The following is a 16,043-nucleotide window of genomic DNA, read 5'->3' as shown; positions in this document are numbered from 1 at the left end:
CTACAAATGCCATGTTGAGTGGCTGGTTTCCCTATTGTCTATTGGTTACTTGTATAACTTGAGAGGGACAAGTTTCAAATAGTTATAGGAACATAAGTTGGTTACTTTTCCTATAAAGCAAAATTTTTGTTAAAGATTTAAATGTTAAATTGAAGAAAAATTTAGATTAAAAAATAATCCTTGATTCCGAAGGGCTTTTTGAACAAAGCATGAAATAGGAACTATAAAATAGAAACATCAGGTAAATGCAACTTCAAGAAGTTGAACACTTTATTATAGCAAAACTAAATAAAAAGTACTCCAAAATAACTTATTGAAAATAAAGAAAGCTCTGAAAATTTCCAAACCATAAAACAGATGCTATAAATAAATACAAAGGACAGATTATAAGCTAGAAATAATATTTTAAACACTTACGGAAGACAAAGGGTCTTTTTTTTTAATATGCAAGAGTTTATAAAACAAGAAAGCAAAAGGATAAAGAACTCAATTACAAAATGAGGTATAAATATCTAATAGATCCTTGAAAAGATGCTCAAATTCACTTGAAATTATGAAATATAATTTTTTAAAAAGGACATATATTTTCTCATTTGGGAGATTTTTCAAAAGATAATAGTGTTGTCAAGGGTAGGGGAAACACATACACTATTGGTAGAGCTTAAATTGATAAAACCTTTCTGAAGTTACTTGATAATTTCAACCAAAAGTTAAATTACACATATCCCTTGGCTTAACAGTTCAGTTTTTCAGGAATTTATCTTACAGCCATTTGCATAGAAGTACATAAAATATACGTGTTTTCATTTATTATGTCACTGTCTGTAACAGTGCAAAAGTGGACATGAGTTAAGTGGTCATCAGTAAATGCTGGCTAACATACTACAGTTGAATAATATGGGAATAATCTTTGGCAAGTGGGACTGTGCAGGTTAGTGGGTGAGGGGCTTTCTTTTTTACTTTATATTTCAAACTTTTACAGTGAGAACGTTATTTAAAATGCAGGAATGTAGTGATTGGGAAGGGAAAATAAAACAATACCTGATTGTATCAAAGATTGCATCAAGGATGAGCCATACATTATCAAACAGTTTGTGTTATATAGGTTTTAGGTATCTGAGCCAGGAACAGACAGTGGAGGCAGGATACAGTATCTCTTCTCTGTTTCTGAGAATTGGTATTATTTATTTCAAGTAAACAAAGTAAGTATTGTCTACCAATTTTTGTTTGCTATTCAGGACCATATGATTTAAGTTATCAGATATTCATCTTCTGGTTTATTGACTTTTTTATTCATTTCATTTTGCTTTTATTTTATTATATTTTTCTTTCTTTTCTATATATGCCATAAGTTCCCTGGAAAATTTGGAGTGACTTTATGAGAGATGATAATCAGATGCTTTTCCAAACTGAAATCACAAACTTTTATTTCTCTTACACTTGTCTTCTTTTTCACATGCTTTTGTATGTGCTTAGTTGACCTACTCTTTTATTGTACAGGTATTAACTTGGACTATGGATTTTATAAATGAGAAATTTAGTCTTCTCAAGGTAGTCATATCTTTAAGGTATTGAAAATATTTGTGTTTCACAAAACTAGAACCTGGGACTAGAAAATTTACATTTCCTTTAATATATTAAAATGTAGATTCCCAATAACTAGTACAAAGGCACTTAAAATTGTTCAATAAGTGACACCCTAAAATGCATGGGAAAAGCTTAAAACAATATTATTTTAGCATGACATTTCCCAATAATGTTAATAAATAATAGAGGCTTTTGCGCTGAGTTTTATTTTTTTATGTCTAATGTAGATACTTGTTAAATTTGACCCATAAGCAAGTTACAATTCCATGTCAGTGTTTGTACATTTTGTCATGTGAAATAGATACACTGATTTTTTTAAACTGCATGTTCTAAAATTAAATTTATTTATGACATTGAAAAATATATTACTTTCAAGTAGTATTTGTAGTAGTTATTTGGGGAAAAATCAAATGCTACCTAAATACGTGAGATATTAGGAACTTAAAATTTATAATGAAATATAATAATTACTAAAAGTTGTTCAAGTAGTGCTCACCTATGTGCCTGGCACTCTGTATTGCACGTATATTAACTCATTTATCCTTATAAGAACACTAACAGGTGGGAACAGTCGTTCTTATACCTATTTTATGGATGAGGAAATTTTGACACAAGATTTACCCATAGTCATATGGTTAGCAAAAATACAAGCCAGGGCTTGACCTCAGACAACACAGCTTCAGAGTCCATAATCTTTACTACTGGTGTACACTAAGGCCAGTGCTTAGTAAAGACTCAGTAAATTTTTGTTTGTAGGCTGTAAGATAGGGTAGCATTTATTGATTGATTGATTTAACATCTTTATTGGAGTATAATTACTTTACAATTGTGTGTTAGGGTAGCATTTAAAAACAGTATCACTTAAGTAGCATTTTCTATAGAGGAAACAGTGTATCACATTCTTTAAAAGAAGGGAAAGGAAGAAGTAAGGATATTAACATTTTTATTTTAGATGATCATTTTCTTGACTCCTCATGAAATTAAATAATATTTTGGATGTATTTATATGGCTTTAATCTTTATATGCACGACTCTGGAAAATAGCAATAGCACCCTTGATCTTTAATAGGCCTTTCATCTAATTTTAATTTTGCTTGTTTTGTTTCTTTATCTACTCAATCAACAAACATTTAGTGTTACTAAGAAATGTGCTACTAAATTTGTCACCAAATATAAGATAACCTGAACAACTGTTTAGTGTCATATAAGCACCATAGATCTGGAAGAAGACAGGATATTTCAAATCTATTTCATTAACCAGGAAAGGTATTTATTGGAACATTAGGGGAGAATAATTGGGTTTCCAGAATTTCAGATGTATAGTTTGTCTTTTGACATTGAGATCTACAGCTGGTGTGTCATAAAATGTTATTTTTGTGTATGGTTAACATTACCAGAGCTCCTTATCTCACCCTCTCTCTCTCTCTGTCTAGACAATGTTTATTTCCTGTTCTGTACCTTCTTTTTCTTAGTCACCTTGCTTTCTCTTCTCTCTTTTCATCTTTTTCATAGTTTATTCCCCTCTCTCATCATCTTTACTCCTCTGTGTCTAGATATGACCATAGTTATTTTTGGAGTAGGTAATGGGCTGCTAAGATATTTATAGCTTACTGGAAGCCAGCCTGGATCATTCTGCCCACTCTTAGCTTACTATGGATGGTAGAGGCAACTTCCAAACATGAATAGTTCTATCACTCATCTACTATCAATCTCATAAGAAGAGAAGAGAAAAAGACATGTTTCCTGCACAGTGACCCGCTAAATATTTCTGAACATGACCTTCAGCATGCATTATGGTGGGAGGGGTTTGGATGAGTAGGTGAGATCTTTGAGGGCCTTCTTGAAGCTAATAATAAGGTTATGAATACAACCTAGCAATTCTGACTTCAAGTTCTAAGGTATTTCAGTAGCACTACCTTGAAATGATTCCTCTTTTTATACAATGAGTAATTCTTGCCATACTGAGCATAAGTAGATGATAATAAGGGTTATATGATTTCACAAAGTTTAAACATAACAAATCGATTGGATTCTTTCTTTCTTTTTTTGGCCATGCCCTGCGGCATGTGGGATCTTAGTTCCCCCACCAGGGATCAAACCCATGCCCCCTGCATTGGGAGCGTGGAGTCTTAACCACGGGACCGCCAGGGAAGTCTCTGGACTCTTTCATTTAGATACTTCTCTAGGATTAATGAATAATTTTCACAACTCTATTATTCAAATTACACTTCCTTCACAAGTCACATTCAGATTTTACCTCCTGTAAGTTTTCTAAGTTTAGCAAGATGATTTTTAGTGTCTCATCCAAATGTGTTCAACTGGCTCTGGGAGCAGTTATGTTCTTTTTAAAGAATCATTTACATTAACTTTCTTCCCTTTCACATTCGACTTATAAAATAATTTACTTCTGGATTTTTGTTGAATTGATAAAATTGAAGAAATGGTATCTTGTCAATCAGAGCTAGTATAACTAGTAATAATCTATGCTTTTTCCATAACTCAGTAACATTAGCATTTACAGGAAGAGAAAGGCCATTTCTATTCACGTTTTACTTTAATCTGATGAGATATACATTTTTTCTATAAAACCAGTGTCAAAGGTAATCATGAAAAGCTCAAGCATCAAAAGTAAAAGTCTACTTTTTTGATAGCAAAGAGAAAGAAATACATCTCACATAAAATATTAATCAAATTTAACTACCTGGAGACACACTGTAATGATTTTGTGAAAGTTAGTCCTTGATCAGTTTGAATGGAAATATCCATACTTCTACATCATTGCTGAGATTATAAATTACATTTGTCTTTGCCAGAAACTGGAGCATCTTTAGGGAAAGCAGTATACTTGAACAGTTTTACACAACAAACATTTTATAAAGAACTGCTTATATGTGAGGCAAATTTAAGCACTGTAGGGGTTGAAAATACTTTCGTGGCATAGTGTCAGCCCTACTTTTATGGGGGAACTTAGTAACAAGGCCACACCTGAGAGGGAAAGCTTCGAGGTAGACAGATACTCATAGATTCATTCACTCATTCATTAGCCCATATATCTACTCATTGATTAAAAAATGTTCATTGATCACTTACTGTGTGCCAGGCACTTGCCATCATCAAGGATACAATGATGTGATGAACAAAACAGATGCTTCCTGAACCTTCAAGAAACTTACCTTTCTATGGGAATGAATGATATTAAAAAAATAATTAAAGACTTGTTTAACTGCAAATGTAACAATGGCTACAAAGTTAAGAGCTGTGTGTTCTGAAAACCTATTGCAAGAGCAAATGGATTCAGGGAAGATTTGAGACCCAGAGGATGAGCAAGAATTAGACAACAAAGTTAATAAGCCATGGGTCAGAATAGCTTTTTATATAGTCTAATATCCTGATAGTATTCTAGAAATGAATTAATTTTTTATGGTTCTAGTGCCCTCAAAGGCAGCTATTATGCCTGAGATCACTAGCTACCTACCCCGTCTTTATTCTTTTTCTTCCTTTCTAACAGGACCCAATTTTATTTAGAAGAACAACATTCCCAGGTTAAAACAACTACTTTTTTAAAGTTTCCTTATAGCTATAGAATGGTTATTTGACACAGTTTTAACCAATGGGAAGAAAGCAAAAGTTACTGGTTTGGCTTCTAGGAAAGTTCCTCTTGGAAAGTGTTTCAGCTGTTAAACACAGTTTTTGCCTTTGTCCTTCCTCTTCATTTCTGAAATGAGAATGCTATGGCTAAAATCTTGAGAACATTAGGATGAGGGTCACAATCTAAGTATGGTAAAACAGAAAGCATGAAATGGTCTAGACCCCCAGTGTTATTGGGGATCCTCTAGGCTCCTGTATTCCTACTGTCAGTTTTCTTTAATTTGAGAGAATAAAAGAAAAATTAATCTGCAAATACGTAGGGTACATAGAATCCTATCTGTGGGAACCTTGCCTTCTCATCAGATGGCTTTATTCTCTTCTGCTCTTATACTGACAAAGAAAGAAATATTCAAGTAGATATGGTATATTTGTTTAATGTGCTTTTTATATGTTTATGTGTCTATATAAACTATAAGTAATAGAAGAATTAAAAAATAGAGGATATCAATTCTAGTTAGAGTGATCAAGAATGCTTCATGGACGATGTTCCATTTTAACTGAGCTTTAAAATTGTAAAACTGCCTTCACAATTTAAAAAGGCTTTGCATACAAAGGAGAATCTCCTGAATTTTTTCCCATAGACACTCAGGAGCCAATGAATGCTTCCAGCAGATGTCTGTCATGTTTCAGTACAATAACTTATTTGCTACTGGGATGCCAATGATGTGAGACTGAAAGACCTAAAGGTTAAAGAGGCAGTTAATACAGTTGTCAAGTAGTGTTTTAGAGGACTTACCAGGATCTTTTTGGTAGTAAAGGAAAGAGAGCATTGATTTTTAGATATGGGGGAGAAGGGTGAAGAAATGTGATAGCCAGCTTTCTATTTTCAGGCCTGGCTAGACAAGGAATTATTGTAGGCAGGTGGGAAATGATAGATGGTTAGGTAGTTGGGGAAGGGAAGTTAATGAGTTTTATCTTAAGACTACGTGAGAATAATGATGTGGAAATGTACAGCAAACAACTAGAAATTTGTGACTTAAATGTGAATTGTATAATGTTATGTTGGAGAAATTAGGTGAAATTAATGGTTTTATTGACTACATGATTTTGTCCATCAGCTGGTTTTGTTATTCTTTACTGGGCCTTGAAGTATCATGGTATAGCTGACAATTGTAGTTTCTTTCGTAAATCAGCATTAGGATAAAGGGTCTTTTTCACTGTGCTGGGAGAATACAGAAAATGAAATCAACACTTCCTGTTTTTGACTCTCACTTACAATTAACATTATGTCACATCTATATTAAAATATTTTTCTTTCTAAAGTAACATTCTTTTCTAAGTCATATATTTAAAGAGGTGTATGTTTAGAATGATGAATATTAAGAATGCTGAAAAATGGCAAGGGTAACATGTTTGTAATTATAATTTGCAATATGCAGAACAAAGATAATTTGATTATCATCTGAAATGCCTTTCTTTTCTATAAACCCAAAATTAAACAACTTGGATAAACATATTGGTAAATTGCTTTAATCAAAGTTTTCTGCATATTTAGGCAAACTTTACTACATTTATGGCCTATAATTTTTTTCACCATATATATTTGATTAAAGATTTTGATTTGAAGCTTTGATTGAAAATATCCTTCAAGTCTTCTTAAGTCACTTCACTAATGTGACAAACTTCATCATAAAAGAAGCTCTAAGTGACTTTTTAATAATTATGTATTTGGGATTTTAAACTAAAATTTTAGACCAGAATATACTTAGCTATGAAATAACAGCTAGAACAAGTGTACCCCTGAATAAATAAATTTTAGCCCAAATCATAGTTAATGATTTACTAAATCATGCTACCTAGCAGTGTGTGTGTGTGTGTGTGTGTGTGTGTGTGTGTTATGTGTGTATACATATGTACCTTACTGGAAACAGAAATGGAAGAACAGTTATTTCTTGTAAGAAGTAGTTCTGGTTTAATTGCCTAGGATATTAACTCTCGTAAAGTATATGAATTTCTCTCACATAGCTATTATTGTTAAACCTGCTGTGTATCTCTGTGGACTCGTCCTACTGGTGAGAGTTTGTCTCCTAAGCACAGGAAGACTGAGATTCCACTCTGCCTTTGTGGCTCTGCAACTTCTTCATGTTGCCCTTCTGAGTTTTTGATTGAGTGCCTGAGGGTCTCTTTTTTTCTCCCTGGAAGTCCTACCCTTTACAAATTTTCAGCTTACTCTTTAGCTTCCTATGCCATTCGGGTTCAAAACTTGGCAAATATCCTGAGAAAGAGGCTTGTACTCTGTTGCCAGCCCTTGTTCTAGTGCGACTTTGGCTCCTAATCATCAGAAGACTGAAAATTTTATTGTCTCTTCAACCCAGACTTCTGTTCTTTTGCCTGTTCTAGCACACAGCAAATAGTCCATCATAAAGAACCAGTAATGAATTTGGTCTCCCCTAGTCTTCAGTCCTTTATGATAGACTGTGTGACCTTTGAAAGCTCCACTAGTTCTTCTTTTCCTTAGAATAATCTGTCTGCCTATGAAAAACCTAATCTTTTGCTCTTGCCCTGACTTGCTAAATGCACATATAGAAGAAATCAGCTTGCAGTGTAAACTCATATTAGAAGGGCTTTCCCCATTTTTGAATTTAGTACATAAAATCCTCTTTGCTTTCACAGATCTCTTATATATTTAAAATTATGATTTTAATATTTTACCATTTTTGAAAAGTAAAAATGATTTATCAAAACCTACTCATTGGTGGAAACGCTGGAATAGCTACTTTAATTACAAATAAAACATGTTAAGACAAAATGCGATTTAGAAATAAACAGTCACTCTCACTTAATATTTTTAAAAATTAAATTTACCATAATAATATGATAATTAAAAATTTTTATGCACAGCTCCACAAATATATACAGCAAATATTGACAAAACTACAGGGAGAAACAGACAAATCCAAAAATAAAAATCTATCCTATTTTATTTATCTGTATAGATCTATCTTTAAAAGACAGAATAGAGTTGACCACCTTGTGATGTTACTGATCAAGAAAAAAATGAGAAATGGCAAAAATAACAAATATCAAAAATGTAAAGAAGGCCATTTCTGCAGATTCTTGAAGCAATAAACAGACAATATTTTTTCTTAATAAATTTGAAAACTCAAGACAACATGGACAACAGTCCTTACTAAAGAAAAATATAATCCAGAGTTAATATATTATCTAAAATGTCTATTTTTCAACCAAAACTTATTAGATATGCAAATATCAGGTAAGTATATTTCATACTTAGGGGGAGTATGAGAAACCTACTCTGGTAAGATTAGACATTGTATCAAACAGATGAAGATTTCAAAGCAGTCATCATAAATATATTCAAAGAATCAAGGGAACTTATGTTTAAATAACTGAAGTAAAATATACTGAGTTAGACAATAGGGAATCTCAATAAAGAAATAGAAACAAGCAGGCAAGCAAGCAAAAGCACCAAAAAAAGAATTCTAAAATTATAAAGTACAATAATGCAAATGAAAAATTCACCAGCTGGACTCAATAGCAGATATGAGATGACAGAAGACAGAATCAGTGAACTAAATAATAGCTTGATAGAAGCCATTAAATCTGAAGAAAAAAGAAAAAAAGATTGACAAAATGAATAGTTTCAGAGACCTTTGGGTGAATGTCACATATTCCAATATATATGTAATGATAGTCTCAGAAAGGGAGGTGAGAAAGAAAGGGGCAGAAAAAACATTTGAAGAAAAGATAGCTGAAAACTTTCCAAAATTAATGAAAAACATGAATATACAAATCCAGGAAGTTCAGTGAACTGCTAAGTAATAACATAAAGATGTCTAACACTCTTAGACATATCATAGTCGAACTGTTGAAAACCAAAACAAAGAGAACATCTTGAAAGTGAAAAACAGTTTATTACATACAGTGGAAATAATATGATCATGAACTTGTCATCAGAAAAATGGAGGCTGGGACTTCCCCGGTGGTCCAGTAATAAAGAATCTTTCTTACAATGTGGGGGACATGAGTTTGAACCCCGGCTGGGGAACTAAGATCCCACATGCCACAGGGCAACTAAGCCTGCATGCCACAACTACTGAGCTCACGTGCCTCAACTTCAGAGCCTGTGTGCCACAAACTATAGAGCCTGCGCACTCTGGAACCTGCGCACCACAACTACAGAGCCCAGGCACCCTGCAGCCCGCATGCCACAACTAGAGAAGAGAGAAAACCTGCACGCCACAACTAGAGAGAAGCCCGCACACTGCAGCAAAGAGCCCGCTTGCCTCAATGAAGATCCCGCGTGCCGCAGCTAAGACCTGACGCAACCAAAAAAAAAAAAAAAACACTCTTAAAAAAAAAAGAAAGAAGGTAATGGAGGCCAAAAATCAATGAAATGACATATTCATAATGCTGAGAGAAAAACAAGTCAACCAAGAATTCTGTAGCCAGTGGAAGCATCATTAAAAAATGAAATGTAAAATAAAGACATCCCCAAGTCCTTTACCATAGCATGGTAAAAGGAAAATTTATTTTGAGGCTAAAACTTGAGTTCAGTCTTTATTTGCATTGTGCATACATCTTGGGAGACAACTCCGTGATCAAATGCTCCATTTCTTGCTGGACCTGGGAGGTTTAATTGTTGATGTTTGGTAATTAGAGTTTTGGAAGATAAGAGCATGCATGCAGTTTAATATGTCCAAGGTTAGAGAGTATATGAAATTTCACATGTCAAAATGGCAGGGAACAGGGATGGGAAAAATACTGAAATTTTTGAAATGAGGAGCTGGTCTTTGGAGCTCCAGGTCAGTTAAGCTTGGATTTTAAGTGGTTAATATAAGGGTTCTGCATGGGGAATTGTGAATGGGCTTCAACTCAACTTAACATGGTTAAATAAAACCACAAAGTATGGGAAAAGGTTTTTCCAAAATACAAACAGGGTGACCTGCCTTCCTTTGAAGTTGGTTGCCACCAGTGACTTTTTTTTTTTTTACTGCCTGATTCACTGTCTTCATGTGATTCCCAGCAACTTAAACTACTTTGGATTTTGTTGTTGTTTGTTTGTTTGTTTGGGGCTTAAAATACTAGGAGCTTTCCTTTCACATATCCTGTTGGTATCTTTCTGCAGGAAAGGGAGATATCACTGAGGGTTTCATGTAGTCCCACAACTAATAGAAATAATAATTCTAATAATGATGATAATGGCAATGAAAGCAAATACTAGTGCATGTATCAGGTATGTTGATCTAAACAAATAGACTGCCAGATACTTCTCCAGCTAAGATGAGTTTATCTGAGATCAGCAGAGAATTGCAGTTTGGTGTCTGCAACCATGGTGAGCCATGTGCATCTCCCTGCAGGGCAAGGGAAGGAGAACACTTTTACAGAAAGGAAAAGGGAAGTTAGGAGGGCTATAGAAAACAGAGTCCGTGGCGTTTCATTAGCTGAGTCCTTGCCAGGAAAGAAGAGGGTCTTTCTTCTTCCTGTTGGGCTCTGCTGTTGTCCCATGGTTTGAGAGCTCTCCCTCCTGATCTTCTGACTATATTTAATTGAGGTTTTTGTCTATTAATTTTTTTATAGATACCATTCTAAGAATTTCACATACATCAATTATTTTAATTCTATGATTATTTATGTCATTTTTTAGGTAGGGCCTTGGTTTTCCAGATGAAGAGGTCAAGACACCTTAGACTTAGCTTTAATTTGCATTGAGACATAGCTTTTATTTCATCATTTTATGGCATTTTCCCTCAGCCTCTAATTGCTCTTTCAGTTTGTCCTCCCACTGTTGCCTCTGGGAACATAACTGCTAGCTCTATCAGTGCCATCACTAGAATAGAATTTTTTTTTTTAATTCAGCTTCTTTAAACTAAAAAATAAATAAAATAAATCTAAAATGGAATTTTTAATGTTCTGTGTCTTTTTGAATAACTGGCTGCCAGTTGAAAGGCTGGCGTTTGAGCCTGTGACCTAGATTCATGTCCTAGGTTTTTAAAATTAGACCAGGAAGATGAGACTCAGGTAATTTTGGCTTTTATGCTGGGACTCAGAGTCTGCTGCAAAGCATGTGGAATTTCCCAAACACAGGAATAGGATTCAAGTACTGGGTTAAAAAAAAAAAAAGGTATGAGAAATGTCTATTATATCCACTCATCATGTGCCTTCTCTGTTTTCTGTGATGTACAAAGGATCACCAACAGAAATTGGATGATCTTATCTATACATACTATTTTTCCCTGAAATGGTGTGTAAAGTACTATGTATAGGTATTGTTTAAGTTATTGCTTTTAAACAGGGTTTCAGATTTGTCTTACTAATCCTAGGAATTAATTAATGCCTAGAAAATTTATTTGACATATTAATCTCTTGGTTAGATAAAATGAGAGTTGAGGATGAGTAAGATGAGCCTAGACACATCAGTAAAGGACACAGGTAGGGAATAAGTTTTCAGAGAAGCATAAAAATGCTATAAAAAGATGTGGTCATGATGAGGGTAGTACATTTTCACTTGGTAGAGGAGCCAGTGAATCTAATGAAATTTAGGGTAGCTAGTTTGACAAAGTTTTCTAGAGGGGAACACACTATTGTTGAAGAAAACTGATCACTTGTGCAGTTACTTACTTTTTCTTCGAGGCATTAAAAAAGAAAAAAAACAAAAAAGGTTCCTATGTGTCAGCAGCCAAATCCATAAGTCATATCTAGGCTAGGCCCTGGAAGAGGGGCTAGATGGTGACTCCAGGCAGGGTGCTAAGGGAAGCAAGAACAGTAACAGCTTCTGATAAGAAAATGAAAATGCATAGTAGTGATAATCAAGATCTTTGTAAAGCTTTCCTAAATACTCTGAGTACATTGTACTCATGATTTCTTTGTGCTTTTGTGCTCTCTTCTACTTTCCTTTCACATACCACAGAAGCAGCCCCGAAAGATCCAAAAGTCATCTTTGGAGCTATTGCTTCTATTGCTTATCCTCCGCCTACCTTTAATAAATGTACTCCTAATGCAGACAAGAAGCAAACAGCTGTTGACATTTCTTAGTTGACTTATAGATTGTGGCATTTGTGTTTGACACAGTACTTAAACCAGAAATATGGGGCTTCATGTAAGAATCTCCTCCACTAGTCATGATCAGTACTTTTACCATATTTAGTGATTCTTTGGAAGTGGGAGATAATGTTGTTCGCTTGTGCTTGAGGGTGATAATAGGGATATAAGGAACAAGAGAAAGTATGTTTTATAAAGTATGGCTCCTAGATGGACTTCAAAAGTTTGCTTTCTCAGTATCCAAATTTGTTTGAATTATTTGAAACATTAAAATTCTTCTCTGTTGGTCTAGACCCTGTTTGTTCAGTCTTGTTTTTTTACGTTGAAATTTTTACGTTGAATCGGGAACTAATCTAAGTATTTTACTTGTTTTAACTCATTTAATCCTCACAGCAACCCAGTGACATATGATATAAATTTTATAGTTTCCCCACTTACAGATGAGGACACTGAGGATCACAGAGGTTAAGTAGCTCTCTTAGGGTCCCACAGCAAGTAAGGAGCAGATATGTGGAACCAAAGAAGTCTAGTGCTAGAGTCTCTACCCTTATCCACAATACAAGTCTCCTGCCTGCCAGAAAATCATTAAAACTTTAAAAGTTTGGTGTTTATACATAATACAGATGAACAGATTTGTTATATATATAATATGTTATGTGTTAAAATAATTTGAAGAAAATGAGTTTTATAAGTTTCCATTGAGGTAATTAGCTAATGGTTTCCAGGCATTAATTGTGCAACAAATACATGATATTTTTGATTTAATTTAGTTTAGAATTATTATTGTGTTTATTAATATCCGTGTGGTTTATGTTGATTAAAAATGTTAATATAACTGTGGAGCACGTAAAGAGCCATAAGTGATGAAAGGGGAAGCCTTTTAACTTAATTGAAATCTATTAAAATGAAATAAACAGTCTCATTTGTAGAATAAGTAAGGTGTGCTCACATAGGACAGTTAAGCAGGAATAGTTTTGCTGCTTAAGAAAACAAATAATCACTGCTCTCACTTCTGTATGAAATTTGATTTTCATTATGAAATTTGAAAATTAGAGTTTGATCTATATTATGAAGGCTTTTTTTTAAGAATGTGAACCTATACTTCATAATTCTGTTAATTTTATCTTAAATTTTTACAAGTGAATTTAAGGAGGGCATAGATTTAGGGATACTCTTTTAAATTTCCACTTTTAATGGTTAATTAAAGAAAATTTTCATATTTTCTATTATCATTGCTTAATGTGACATATGCTATATCTTTTTGGAAATTTTCTATATGTTTATGCTAGTCCATTGAAATTTGTTTCAGGATGTTCCAGCACCAGGCACCTATGATGTTCAAAAACCATATGAGATGTCTCAAGTTCAGCATAAATACATGCCACCTCATAGTGTGGTGACTAGAATAAAACATGCCTCGTTTCTTAGCACAACTCCTCGGTTCCTGGACAAAATGAATGATGGGCCAGGTAAGTATAGACTGTCTTTTTAAAGAAATGGAAACAAAATCTAAAGTTTCCTTATTAAAATAGACAATTGTAAACATACATTTACATTTATCATGTCTCTTTTAAGTGTGCAGGACAAAAAAATAACCGCTAGATTTTAGATGTTTTTTCAACTGTAAGAAGATTTGTTTGGAGTTTTATGTCTTTTAATTTTACCAAAGACAATTTTACTAATTTTACTAAAGCTAATAAGTCATATCCTGTTAGAGAAAATATGCTATAGTTATTAGAGGAGAAATAACTACTGATATGGAAGATCAGTTGTATACAGGATATATATCATGCCAGTCTCATGGAATTATTTTAATTTTCCTCAAGTATTAAGAAAGCAGCTATATAAAAGGTAAAAATTTATTTGAGGGGTTGAAATTCCAAAAATGATTTTTAAAATTGGGATTAGTTCATCTACTAGTAATGGCATTTTTATATTAAATAGAATGAAATAACTTTCCCTGATAATGAAAATGAACCGGTAAGTAGATTATTTCACACAAGAGAATTAGATAATGAGAACAAGAGTTTTCAACAGCAATTTACAAATGTATTGCCATTAAGTAACCAAACTGTTGTAATGAATCTTTATGAGACTATGAAGAGAAAAAATGAAACAGAATGGAGTTTTTAATGAAAAATCAAAGCGGGAGAATACGATGGGTCAAGCAAATAAGAATGCTTGGGAGACCTTGAGATCCATAGAGACTTGCTTTATTTTTCACTGTCTTTCAGGAATCAAGTATATTACCAACTTAAAGGTCCATTTTAAGTCCAAATTTAGCCTTTCTTATTTTCTTTTTCTTCTCTTGAGTTATTGTACCATTGTTGATTTTGTCAGGTTTTAGCTTTGTTTTGAAGTAGAATTCAAATTCCTTTACTATGTCTCTGACCACACTCGTTATGTGGTCACCCAGAAATGGTGCAGGGAAATTAGTTCTTTGAAGTTTAGGTACTATCACTGTCACCGTGACCAAGCACAATCAATCAAGTAACAAATATCTATTCCAGAGTCTCTTAAAGTAGATTAGATTGATCTTCATATTTTCTGAAGATTTTTTTTTCTCTTTGCCTTTACTCTTGTCTCCATAAAAATTATTATAGATGCAATGCGTAGTAAGAGCTTCAGTTAAGTTCCAGGATTGGCACTCTGACTTTTCATTGCTTCAGTATTTAGCCTAGGGCAAGTAAATTCACTAATTGTTTCATTAGTTTCTATTTTACAAAAGTGAGATAATATTTGCCACCTACTTGGCTCTCATGAGAATACTAAAGATTAATAAGACTATATTTCAAAGTCATTTTCAGAACCGCTGAAGCTCCTTAGAAGTATAAAATCTTATTATAATATGAAACATGTTTCTTCTTAATGCCAAGCCAACACTAGCTTCTGAAAGAATTTGGGACAGGGAAATATCTTCATTATGAAGACAGTTATTATTTGGAAGTCAAAGACATATGGACTGTCAAAGTCACTATACAACTGTAAATTAGCCAGCTTGCTAAATGAAAAGAGTTTATCACAATGAGCCAATACTTCATTAAGTTTGCCATCCTGCATCTTAATGTAGCCTATAATTCAGATAAATCATAGCAGAAATCCCACATGCCTCTATAATCAACACATTAGAGAAAAACATATGGATTTCTGAAGCTATTACCTGATGCAATGATTATGAAATCTGATTTCCTCTGACATATGTGGATACTGTGATAATTATGGGATTCATTATTTTGAACTTAATCTGCTATCTTAAGGTATACAGTCCAAAATATGTCTAACATAGATTTAATAGGTGACCAGGGCCAATTTAATATCCATGCTTTGTTTTGGTAATTGAAGATTAAGTTCTATTTGTCCTGTTACATTGATCCAATCAAGGCAAAGAAGTCAGGTGTGATATTATCAACTCTCTAAATAGATTCCTCTTTTTTTGTTAATTTTCATTTAGGTTAGGTTTTTTATTGATCAATATGACAAACAATTCTTGATTCTAAAATGAGAATAGGGCTTCCCTGGTGGCACAGTGGTTAAGAATCCACCTGCCAATCCAGGGAACATGGGCTTGAGCCCTGGTCTGGGAAGATCCCACTTGCCGCTGAGCAACTAAGCCGGTGTGCTACAACTACTGAGCTTGTGCTCTAGAGCCCGTGAGCCACAACTACTGAGCCCACGTGGCATAACTACTGAAGCCCACGCATCTAGAGCCCATGCTCCACAACAAGACAAGCCACCACAATGAGAAGCCGTGCACCGCAACGAAGAGTAGCCCCCACTCACTACAACTAGAGGAAGCCTGTGCGCAG

At 33.9% G+C, this 16,043-nt stretch overlaps 1 protein-coding gene across 1 annotated transcript in view; it reads left to right on the top strand.

Annotated features, from left to right (window-relative positions):
* STPG2 (sperm tail PG-rich repeat containing 2) overlaps nt 1–16,043 on the top strand; it is a gene marked incomplete at its 3' end in the record, with an annotated part of 515,422 nt that overhangs the window by 139,430 nt on the left and 359,949 nt on the right. The window contains 1 exon segment of the mRNA XM_081215966.1: nt 13,547–13,706. Within this exon segment, the coding sequence (XP_081072092.1) occupies nt 13,547–13,706 (160 nt within the window).

This window comes from Mesoplodon bidens, assembly GCF_964165515.1.
Source record: "Mesoplodon bidens genome assembly, chromosome: 1".
Taxonomy (NCBI): Eukaryota; Metazoa; Chordata; class Mammalia; order Artiodactyla; family Ziphiidae; genus Mesoplodon; species Mesoplodon bidens.
The sequence above is the reverse complement of the archived record's forward strand: the minus strand, read 5'-3'. Positions and strand labels throughout refer to the sequence as shown.